General features: G+C 58.4%; 1 protein-coding gene across 1 annotated transcript; it reads left to right on the forward strand.

Annotated features, from left to right (window-relative positions):
- Positions 1-874: 874 nt before the first annotated feature.
- TSPEAR (thrombospondin type laminin G domain and EAR repeats) lies at positions 875-11148 on the forward strand. Its single transcript, XM_085069869.1, has 12 exons — positions 875-1486; positions 3733-3953; positions 4365-4603; positions 4730-4820; positions 5225-5381; positions 5760-5891; positions 6516-6748; positions 7773-7959; positions 8642-8871; positions 8959-9146; positions 9716-9817; positions 10084-11148. The coding sequence occupies exons 1-12, from the start codon at positions 1393-1395 to the stop codon at positions 10235-10237; spliced, it is 2028 nt and encodes a 675-aa protein (XP_084925995.1). The 5' UTR covers positions 875-1392; the 3' UTR covers positions 10238-11148.
- Positions 11149-11320: the final 172 nt, after the last annotated feature.

An 11320-nucleotide genomic window follows, 5' to 3' on the forward strand; every position in this document is an offset into this window, starting at 1 on the left:
CGCAGGTTTGGTTATGGCTGTGCCACTGGATACCAGCCCAGCATGAGGATGGAGATGATGAGGAGGGAGCAGTGCCTCACCTCTGCAGCTCTCTCTTGCAGAGAAGGTTTAAGCATGATCCTGGCAGAGCCCTAATTGGGAGCATGCCCAGAGAGAGGCTGTTTGGAGAGGGAGAGCTCCATGCAGCCCTGCAGGGCTGTTGGACAGGCACACAGCCACTCTCCAGGCTCTGAGACAGAGGCACCAACATCCTGGTGTCTTGGGGTTTGTGGGGTTCAGTACAGCTCCTCTCGGGATTTGGGGCTGAGCTGCGTGCAGGGAGCTGCACTGCACCATGGGTTGCACCCCTTGGGCTGCACTCTCAGCCCCAGCATGGCTGGTTTTGGGGTACAGACAGACCTGCAGTGAACATGGCCACAGGTCCAGCTCAGGCTGCTCCTTGCTGACAAAACCCCAGTTTGCGACACAGTTTTGGCGTTTGGTCCTGGCCATCCGCTTCCCATTCTAGTGCACGCCTTGCGGGAAGGCTTTGGGGCCGAGGGGGGTGGGAGCCTGTTTCAATTGTTTGGGGAATGGAAGAGACTCATTCTGTGGCTGGAGGAGCCCAGCAGAGCTCACTGTGTGCAGGGAGTTTTCCCACTGCTGCTGCTCCCATTGGAACAGCAGAATCTGGAGGGTTTCTGAACTGGTGGCAGAGCTTGGGTCTGGTGTTTGGCCCTTGGGATGGAGCCTTGCCTGGGGCACGGGATGTGCATCACCTGCCTGGGACAGTTTTAGGGGAGAAAGATGCAGGTTTTGGGATCTGGCTTATTTATGGGCATGGTGGATTGGTCCAGAGGGGTCAGAGGGTCTCTCATCCAGTACAAGCTGAAAATCTGTGTATTCAGGGACAGGAAGATTCCCACCCAGGTGTCTCCAGACAGGGGTGAATCTTCCACCTACTCCCATGTGAGCCCAGAAAAAAGAATCACCAAAAATGAAAGGAAGCAAAGAAAGCAAGCAAAAAATAATGATTAAAAAATCCCTCCCCAAAGCCGCCTTCCAGAGGGTTGGGCAAAAGATAAAAGCTCTCGGAGGAGCCGGGACTCCTCCTCTCCCACCACCGACCTCTCATTTAAATGTCTGTGTGCAGGCAGCAGCCGGCACTGGCTCGGCGGCCGCCACCGGAGACCCCCGTCAGTGTCCCCGGGGGAAATGGCCACGCCGAGCATCGGCAGAGAGCCGGGCTTCAGCAGCCTGGGGTGGTGACAGCACCCCGGATCGGTGTTGGGGTCTCCGGGGGTCCCACTGCAGAGCATGCGAGAGCCCCCGGAGCGCTGAGCCGAGCCGGGGCAGGGAGGAGTGGACAGCGCGGGGGTCCCTGTGGATGGACCCCCTAAGGCCAGACCCTCCATGTCGGCTGCACTGCTGCTCTGGCTCATCCTCCTCCGCTGGGCCAGCGGCGGGGGCTTCATCCGGGGAGGCAGGACGTGGCAGCACTGCACAGGTAGGAGCGGAGGGCTGGTGGGCTGCACCGGGGAACAGGTGTTGGCCCAGCTGCGAATCGAGCTGGGACTGGCGTGTTCCCATGGATGGGATGTTCCCCGAGCCCCAGAAGGTGTGCTCTGTTTTGGGGGGCATGGCCCGTGGGGGTCAGCCTGTCGCTGGCAGCCCAGCCCCAGTATTTCGGTGCTCAGTGTCCGCCCAAGCGCACCGAGTGACAGCGATGGCTCAGGTGCTGCAGGCTGCCAGCACCCACGGACAGCAGGAGCGGTCACTGCTGTGCCCGCAGCCCCCACTGCGGCAGGCGGGGAGCAGCCAGCCCTCTCGGAGCTGTGGGGAGAGCTGTGCGCCTGTCCCTGTGGCACAAGCCTTGTCCCAGGCTCTGCTGGAGGCGGAAGGGAGGGGAAGGACTGGAAGAAGGAGAGGAGAGGAGGTCCATGGAGTTCCCCTGGAAAGTCCCTCCCGTCCCGGACTCTTCTGTGCTCTTACGGGCACAACCTCCGCCCTCCCTGCGGCAAAAGTTTCTGTCCCACCGTCCCCAGCCGAGGAGCTGGCAGCTCCAGTGGCATTTCCAAGAGCCTGAGCCGAAAAACATCGCCATGCCCTGGCTCTGCCATCCCATCCCCATGCCTGTGCTGTGTGGGCAGTGAAGCCTGAGCTCAGTTTTTGGGGCTGCTTGGGCCCAGGCTCTGTGTGCTTGGGGCTTGTCCCAGTTTGATGGCAACTAGATTTGCATTTTATTACAGGCCAGATGATGTGAGAAGAAAAACAGGGAGAGTTCAGAGAGTTTCTGACCACTGCCTCCTCACCGAGGTGCTCCAATCTCTCTGGGAATGTCCCTGCTGTCCCCAGGCAGCCTTGGCTGGAGGGATCTAGGGTGCCAAGTCCCCAGCGTCATCCTGGGGACCTCCAGCACGAGGCCCCTTGACACCACTTGTGCTGCCCAAGCTGGGCTGGAGCACCCCAGCCCATCCCACCATCTCAGAGGCAACTGGGGGCTCCTAAACCCCCCTGCAAATCCAAGCCTGAGTTCAGCTTGTACTTTTTGCTGGGGAAAACAGGAACTGGCCATTCCCTGAGTGATGCATTTTTGAAATAAGCTGTTCCAGTTAAAACTACTCCACCAAAACTTTGCTTTAGAAGCAGCTTAAACCAGTGGTGGGGCGGGCAGGGGGTACACAGATTTGCCAGGGTGGGAAGGACCTCACCGATCTCCCTGCTTGGGGCTGGATGGAGCAACATGAGCTCATCCCTATTTGCTCTGCCCACCTGGAACTGGGCTGGCCCGGCGTGTCTGGAGGAAGCACTTCCCTTCTCCAGCTGGTTTGGATTCAGACACACATCCCAGCCTTGCTCCCAGCTCCCTCCTTCCCAGCTCTCCTGCTGTGCCCCAGCAGCCCGGATTTATTAGTACAAATTGGAGCTAAAAGCCGAATCTCAGCGGGGTGGGATGGAATCAGGGATGTCATCTCTTGGGCATCATCTCCCTTCCCTGCCAGAAAAGCATTCAAAAAGCAAAACAGGAGGGTCCAAGGCCAGGAAGGTCAGAGAAGTCCCCACAGCTGGCACAGCTCTTCCTGTGCTGAGACATTGGACCTGGCACTGTTCTGTGGGATGGCACTTTGTGGTGCTCTTGTGCTGTGCGTTCTCACCGGGGCGATGCCCTGGGGCTGGGCACGGCGTTTTCTTCTCTGGGGAGAGGATAATTATTTCTAATGAGTGCTTTTGGTGCCTGCTGGGAGAGTGCGTGTGCATGTGTGCAATTAGGGCTGCGTTGGGAGAGCCTGAGCCGGGACTGGAGGGGTAGAACTGTCCCCACTGCCCTGTGGACAGGGACAGGGATGGGTGGCTGCCCTGCCCTGCGAGCAAATCCGGACCCCTGCCTGCTCTCCTGGCGCCGGCTGCGCTTGCTGATGCCTGCGGATCCCGAGGAAGCTGGCGGCAGCCTGGGGCTGCCTGGCTGGCAGGTCCTGGCTCCAATGTCAGCATTCAGAGCTGTATCAGTGAGCTGGTTCTGCACACCTGGTGCTCCTGCTGTGGGGATGGAGATGCCAGCCTTGGTGTGTGAACGGCCAATCTTCCCTCTGGTCCTGAATCAGGGGCTCGGGGCAGACCCCAGGCAAGGACCAGCAGGCTGCTGCGGCACGCCAGGCCATCCCTCTGCCTCTGAGAAAATCAGCCAGGGCTGCGGTAACCCCATCCCGCAGCGGGACAGGGTGGGATGACGAGCTGTGCTGTCTCTTGGCACAGACCTGCGCCCGCTGGACATCCTGTCGGAGGTGGTCCCGGCCGGGGGGCTGGCCCGGGGCATGCGGGTGTTCCAGGTGCAGGGGGTGCGCGGTTTCCAGCTCTCCGCCTCTCGGCCCCGCGCCCTGGGCTTCCCCGCCTCCCGGCTCTTCATCCACTGCGATCGCTTCCCCGAGGAGTTCTCCATCATCGTCACGCTGCGGGCGCTCAGCGGCCCCGCCAAGGTGAGCGCGGCGGGCAGGGCACGGGCTGGGGACGGGCTGGGAAGGGGCTGGGAAGGGGCTGGGAAGGGGCTGGGAAGGGGCTGGGAAAGGGCTGGGAACCGGCAGGGAAAGGGCTGGGAAGGGGCTGGGAAGGGGCTGGGAAGGGGCAGGGAACGAGCTGGGAAAGGCCTGGGAACGGGCTGGGAAAGACCTGGGAACGGGCAGGGAAAGGGCTGGGAAGGGGCTGGGAAGGGGCTGGGTACGGGCTGGGAACGGGCTGGGAACGGGCTGGGAACGAGCTGGGAACGGGCTGGGTACGGGCTGGGAACGAGCTGGGTACAGGCAGGGAACGGGCTGGGAACGGGCTGGGAACGGGCAGGGCAGGGGCACGGCTCGCTCGGCCCCGCGGGTGTGAGCCGTGCCCTCCCGCAGAGGAACGAGTACATCTTCACGCTGATGGTGGAGGAGAGCCCCAGCGTGCTGGTGGGGCTGCGCTACGCCCCCGACAAGCTGCACTTCCTCTTCTGGAGCCAGGAGCGCGCCGGCGGCTGGCAGACCCGCGTCACCTTCCCCAACGTCTCCCTCTCCGACAACCAGTGGCACACGCTCATCCTGGCTGTCTCGGGCCAGTCCTTCTCCCTGACAGTGGACTGCAGCGTCCCCAAGGATGTGTAGGTCGGGGGCAGCGGCGGGGGGCTCAGCAGGGTGGGCAGGGTGATGTTCCTCCACCAGCATCTCCTCCGGCCATGACCAGATGCTGTGAAATTGTCCCCTACCTCTTTCCTGCCCGTCCCCAGGGTGGTGGAGACGCCGTTTCCAGCCTCGCTGTCGGTGAGGAGAGCCAACTTCTACCTGGGCAACAGGCGGAGGAGGAAAGGCGTGTTCACGGTAGGTGCCCCGTGGTGTGGGTGCCCCGTGGTGTGGGGTGCCCGGGGGTAGCCAGGGGTGCCTGGGGTGCTCGTGGCTGGCCTTGGGGTGACCCACAGCCCTCTCTCAGTCCCCTGCGCTGGCAGGGCTTGGGCCATGGCACAGGAAGCAGAGGTGGCTGTGGGTCCTTCCCAGAGAGGCAGTGAAAGGCAGCTGCAGCTCTGAGCCCCAATGCTCCCCTCACCCATCCCAGCTGGGCACCTGGGATCTGATAAATGTGCATGAATCCCATGGACAATTCTGCCCCCAGGAGGGAGGGCAACAAGCAGAAGTCTAGCAGGAAATCCAAGGCCTGAATTACCTGCAGCTCCCATTCTGTGATCTTGCTGGACTTGGTCTCCATCCCTCTGGTCCCACTTTCCCAGGGTTTGCTGAGACAGCTTGTCCTGCTGCCAGGAGCCGATGCCACCCCTCGGATATGCCGCACCATGAACTTCAAAGTAGCAACGCTCTCTGTCCCCACTGTCCTCCAGGATGTCCCTGCGAAGCCAGTGAGCAACGAGGTGCTCAAATACCACTATGGTCAGTGCCCCTGAGGTGCAGGCTCTGTTGGCTGCCTCCACCTCTGTGAGGAAGAGTCTTTGCATGGGGCTGGGAATTAAGCAGGAGGAGACAGGAATAGGATGTTCTCAGCACCTTCTGTGTGTGTGTGTGTGTTGGGATCCCTGTCCCAAATCTCCCTGGAAAGATGGGGTGGCCCTGTCTGGGTCCCTTGGCAGAGCTAGGCTCGTGTCAATGGATTTTCCAGTCCGTGGCTTCCCAGATTTGTGCTGGGATTCCATTTCCCTCATCGCCTGATGCCCATCATCAGCATGAGACCAGGACATCCACCCCTCCTGCCTCTCTGCTCCTCCACTATGTGCTCTAAGAGGCTCCTGCTTCCCTCCTCTCCATGGCCAGAGACTGACATGAAGGTGACTCTGGGCTCTCGTCCACGCTGCACCAAGCAGCAGAAGGCTCAGTTCTGGTTCAATGCCTCCCGACGAGGGCTGTACCTGTGCAACGGCAGTGCCTGGGTCTCCATGCTGGAAGGTACTGACACTCTGGGGGAGAGAAGGACACCCTTGCAGCAGAGCAGGAGCTGAGATTTGCCCTTGAATGGGAATCAGCAGCAGAGTGAGGGGCTGGGGTGTTCCCCTGTGTCTCCCCTGCTTGGCCAGGCATTGCTTAGTTCTCAGTGCCCACAGCAACACCCAGAACACCTCTGGATTTGAGTGCCTCTGTGGTCCATCCATCTTCTCCACATTATTTGTCCCCCCTGGGGATTTTCTGGGCAGGATGAGCTCCTGCCCTGTCTGAGCAGGAGAGCTCACCCCACGGAGTGCCATGCTCAGAGTGTTGGGGGTGCTCCCTTCTGTTGGTTCCCAAAGGCACTGGTGCTCCTGGTGCCAAAGCACCTGTGGGATGGATAAGGGGGATCAGAGAAACTCATCAGCTGCCAGAAATACTGGGGAGGATTGGGAGGGTGGCAGATGCAGATCTCAGTGTCACCTGGGCTCTGGTGGGGCACTTTGGAAGGAAATCAGTGGGAGTATCAAGATGGAAAAAGCAGCCAGAGCTCTGCACAGCAGCAAGTGCCACTGAGCCCTGGTGGGGCCCCTCTCCAGCCAAAATCATCTGGTTTTAACCCCATCCCTCTTTTCTGTGGGCTCTCAGTCAAACACAGGCTGGACTATGTGGAGGAATACCAGAACCTGGTGACCAACTCGGAGTCGATGGGCATTGAGGTGTTCACCATCCCAAAGGTGGGACTGTTTGCAGCCGTGGCCAACCGGATCAGCCCCCCGGGATCAGCCATCTACAGGTGGACAGATGGGAAGTTTGTGCACTACCAGAACATTCCCACCTACCAAGCTCAGTCCTGGAAGTATTTCACCATTGGGAAGAAGGTGAGTCTGCCAGGAAGGTGCCTCCAAAATTCAGTGTATTTAATTGCTGGCTTTGGGCTGGGAATGCACCTGACACCCCCAGTGCTGCTCTCTGTCACTCCAGTTGCACCCTCACAGGCAGGAGATGGGAACACTGGGGAGTCTCAAGGTGGTTCCCATCAGCTTGGCACATTTCTTCATGGAGATGGTGGCCAGAGAGGTGTTAGACCAGCAGCACCCCCAGTACTGGTGTCTCCAGGTTGCCCAGACACAGGGCAGGTGGGATGCACCTCTGTGGGTGTCCTGCACTGGGACCTGCTGCCACCCCTTGGCTGAACAAAGCCCCTGACTGGTGCTGGCAGGGTCCTGCACAGGCCAGGGGACAGGAGACTTCCCCACTGACTCTTTCCTCCTCGTGGGCTGTGGCCCTGTGCCTCTTTATGGCCCAAACTGGGGCATAATCTCTGCTGGTCCCTCTGAAGGACACTGGAGTGGCACAGAGCCAGCATGACAGAGCTTGGATTTGCTCCCTGCCTTGCACTTGATTACCTCTGCTGCACCACGCTTGTCTCTTACACTTGCACAGGGGTGTCTTGGTCTGGAAAATGTTTTGTCTCAGGGAACTGTTATCATTATTGTCATTGTTAATGTTATCATGCCTGTCTTGTTTTGTTCTGAACCACCTTTCCTTACAGGAGGGTTTGGTAGCCAAACCCCACTCCTTCCCCAGCACATTTCATGTCCATTGTCCCCATTCCAGGGGCTGGAGGGATGTGAGAGGACACAGCTCAGCTCTCCCTCCCCTTGTCTAAGAGGCTGTTGGGTGTGAGTTGCTCCCCTGCCACGTGCAAAGACCCCCACAGGCCACTGTGTCCCTGTCCCCACTTTGTGCTGCTTGGGGACTGCTGAGAGACCCCAGCCAGAGCCATCTTGTCCCACACCAGCCACCTCCATCCCTTACCCTCCATCCTACCCCCCCTATGTGCTCTTGTCTATGCTCCTTTGAGAGGAGAAAACGAAGCTGTCCTGGCTTTTCCTTTTCCAGATCTTCCTGGCAGTGGCGAATTTTGAGCAGAATGAGAGGGGTCAGGAGTTCTCTGTAATATACAAGTGGAGCCGCAGGAAAGCAAAATTCATCACATACCAGAGGATCACCACGCACAGTGCCAGGGACTGGGAGGCCTTTGTCATTGAGGGAGAGGCTTTCCTCGCCGTGGTCAACCACAGAGAAGGTAGCCAGCCCTCTGTGTTCCCTGCAGGCCTTGGGGTGATATCTGGGACCATGGCAGGTGCCCTCTGCAGGTGCCCTGCTGAGAGCATCCTCCCTGTGCATCCTGAGGTGGAAGGGAGAGCAGGGCAAAGCCAGGGAGGTTTGCACACAGGCACGAGTTTGAGGTGCTAGAGCAGAGCCCAGGAGCTGGATGGAGCACATGCTTTTGGGACACAGCTGGGACTGGCCCCACTACACAGGGCCACATTGTGGGACAGCCAGCAGATCTTGGCCACCCTGGGATGCTGGCACAGTGCCTCTGGAGCACTGCTTGTGTGGGGATAAAGCACCTGCCTGTCCCTCCTCTGCCTGGGCTGCCACAAAGCTGCCACTGTGCACTCAGGACAAACTGTTGGTGTGTCCCATGGGATGGAGGCTCTAGGTAGGGATGAAGATGCAAGGTAGGGATGGAAGCACTAGGTATAGAGGGGGTCTTTTGGTAAGGATGGAGGCTGTAGAATCTCTTTGGCTACTTCTTGGAGAGCAACAGGTTACTTGCAAACAGCCTCGTGACCTGCTGGCAAATATTGACATGGCTGAGAGTGAATATTTCTGGGTATATATCATATTTCTGGGTCTTGTTTATCTCACAAACCAGGTTTCCTTTCCCTCACAGTGCACATCTGTCCATCTATCTCCCCCAGGGAACAACCACAATATAGACAGTGTGATCTACAGGTGGAACCCCAGGACAGGGCTGTTTGAAACCAACCAGACCATTCCTACCTCTGGAGCCTATGACTGGGAATTTTTCACCATTGGGCCATATTCCTTCCTGGCTGTAGCTAACACATTCAATGGCACATCCACTAAGATCTACTCACACATCTACATCTGGCTCAGTGGCTCTTTCCAGCTCTTCCAGTCCATCCTGGTAAGGCTTGCCCACTTCTCCTCAGTCCCTGCTCTAGGTTTAGACAGGGCAGCCACATCCAGCTTCTCATGGCCTCCTTCTCCACAGACATTTGGTGCTGCTGACTGGGAGGTTTTTCATATTGGAGACAGAGTCTTTCTGGCTGTTGCCAACAGCCACAGCTATGACAGCGCGATGCCAGCACCCTCCAACTTCTATGCCATCAACTCCTCCATCTATGAGCTGAACATCACGGCCCAGATGTTTGTTAAATTCCAGGACCTTCTCACCTACAGGTACCTGTGCAAGGATTCAGAGTGCTCCTCAGTCCACATCCTTCCCCTGGGTAACCCAGAGTTCTCATAGAATTATAGCATCCCAAACTGGTTTAGGTCGGAAGGGACCTTAAAACCCATCTTGTTTCACCCCCTGCCATGGGCAGGAACATCTTCCACTGTCCCAGGCTGCTCCAAACCCCATCCAGCCTGGCCTTGGACACTTCCAGGGATCCAGGGGCAGCCACAGCTTCTCTGGGCAACCTGTGCTAGAGCCTCTCCTCTTTTAGTTTAGAACTGAACTCGCTTGTCTCCTGGAGGCTTCCTGCAGCCTTTCACATTCCCAGGGACCAAGACCAGTGGGGAGGGCGATGGGTGACAGCTCCTCGGCACCAAATCCCAGTGGGAGCTGGGAGAAGGCCCTGGATTTGGGAATGAGGATGGATTTCTTTCAGGAACAGCCTGGGAAGAGCAGGGTTTTCTGTGTGTCAGGGTGTCAGAGATTGGGGTGGGCTTAGCCCCATGGACACACAGCCCCTCCTTCAGCACAGGGGTCACCTCACCTGCCCCTCTGTTTATTTCATCCCCAGTGCCCTGGACTGGGAGTTCTTCTCAGTGGGAGATGACTCTTTTCTGGTGGTAGCAAACTCCTTCGATGGCTTCACCTTCTCTGTTAACAGCATCATCTACAGGTACTGCAGAGGGCAGGGTTTGGGGCTTTGGGGGGTTGGGGTTGTTCCCAGCAGGAACATCCCTGCATGGGCACAGCCTGGTGCATCTGCCCAGGGACAATAGATGGGATTGTTCCCTGTTTTCAGGCAGGAATGGGAAGCCCCAGTGAGGGACATCCCACCCTGAACCCCAGCAGGGAGGTGGGAGATGCCAGCCCAAAGGCTCAGCTTCCCTGCCCTTCCCAGTGCCCAACTCACACCCCAGGAGCTAACTGCCTTCCCTGCAGGTGGCAAGGCTACGAAGGCTTTGTGGCAGCTCACCACCTCCCCACTGTGGGCTGCAGAGACTGGGAGGCTTTCCACACTGCTGAGGGATCCTACCTGTTCTACTCCAGCGCCAAGGAGCCGCTTTCCAAGGTGCTCAAGCTGAAAACCACCTGAGGTGGCTCAGACACTCTCAGCTCATCGCCAGCACTGGGACAAGCTGGGCATCCAGGTGAAGATGGACCACAGAGCCCAGGAATGGCTGCAGCATCAGCTGGGCAGAGGCTGGCTGTATGCTCTGCAGGAAGGGAGGAGGAAGAGGATGAGGAGGAGGAGGAGGACGAGAACAAGGAGGGTGGAGCTCCAGAGCTCCCTGCAGCCTTGTCCAAGGGCTAGTGATGGAGCTGTTTCTCCTGGGAAAGCTCTGCTGCCACGCTGCAGAGCCATGTCCTACCCAAGGTTCCTGGAGCCCAGGTGCATCCCCTGGCTTACCAGCACCATGATGCTTGGCAATTTCCAGTCCCCAGGAGGGACCCAGAGCTGCCAGTAGCTGTGGCCAAAGCTTGCACAAAGCCAGGGAAGGAAGAGACAGAGCAGAGCATGAGCTGCCAGGGTGGGTGCATGGCAGAGGGGAGTAAATATGTGAGAAACTGAGGGGAAAGGGGGGTCCAGGCTTGGCTCTGTCTGCCTGGGGCTGTGATGTTCCTGAGGACCATGTGGTTTGATATCACAGCTGTTCTTCATGTCATCTTTGGTGGCCTCACCATCCCATGCCACTGCCACAGGTGCCTGCCCACGCTCCTGCTCTGCCATGGCTGGTTTGGGTCTCCCTCACCGAGTGCTGTGTGTGTTGTAAAAAGCTGTTGTTGTGTTCAGGGACCAGTGCTGGTTTTTGCCCCTCCATGCACCTTTGAGTGGGGTTAGCAACTCCCGAGAAAACCTGCTTGGCATTTGGACCAATCCAGCTGCTACAGGCATGGGGAAAACCCAAAACTGCTTCAGGTGAAACTGTGGCCTCTTTTCTTTTCCTCACCTTTGCTGGGGGACTCTTTGGCTTAAGCAGAGCTCTAATAAATTGTGTGCACCCAGCCTTTCTCCCACATGGGTAACTGAGCTGCTCTGCTCACAGCAGAGGCATCCCTTCACCCAGCAAGTTACTTCCAAATGTCCATGGCCATAGGTGGCCCACAAGGACGAGGTGGCCCTGAGCACAGCAGTGTGCTGGGGTGAGGGTGCCCTGTTTCACCCCACCCAGGACCC

The sequence above is a fragment of the Lichenostomus cassidix genome, chromosome 9, assembly GCF_008360975.1.
Source record: "Lichenostomus cassidix isolate B80296 chromosome 9, HeHo_3.0, whole genome shotgun sequence".
In the NCBI taxonomy this organism is placed as follows: Eukaryota; Metazoa; Chordata; class Aves; order Passeriformes; family Meliphagidae; genus Lichenostomus; species Lichenostomus cassidix.

What these genes read in the sequence shown, in the direction of transcription:
- TSPEAR (XM_085069869.1), top strand. Translation starts at nt 1,393, where the DNA reads ATGTCGGCTGCACTGCTGCTCTGGCTCATCCTCCTCCGCTGGGCCAGC. An exon ending in CTGGGTCTCCATGCTGGAAG is followed by an intron (nt 5,892 to 6,515) that starts GTACTGACACTC and finishes GTGGGCTCTCAG; the next exon opens with TCAAACACAGGCTGGACTAT. An exon ending in CAGGACCTTCTCACCTACAG is followed by an intron (nt 9,147 to 9,715) that starts GTACCTGTGCAA and finishes TTTCATCCCCAG; the next exon opens with TGCCCTGGACTGGGAGTTCT.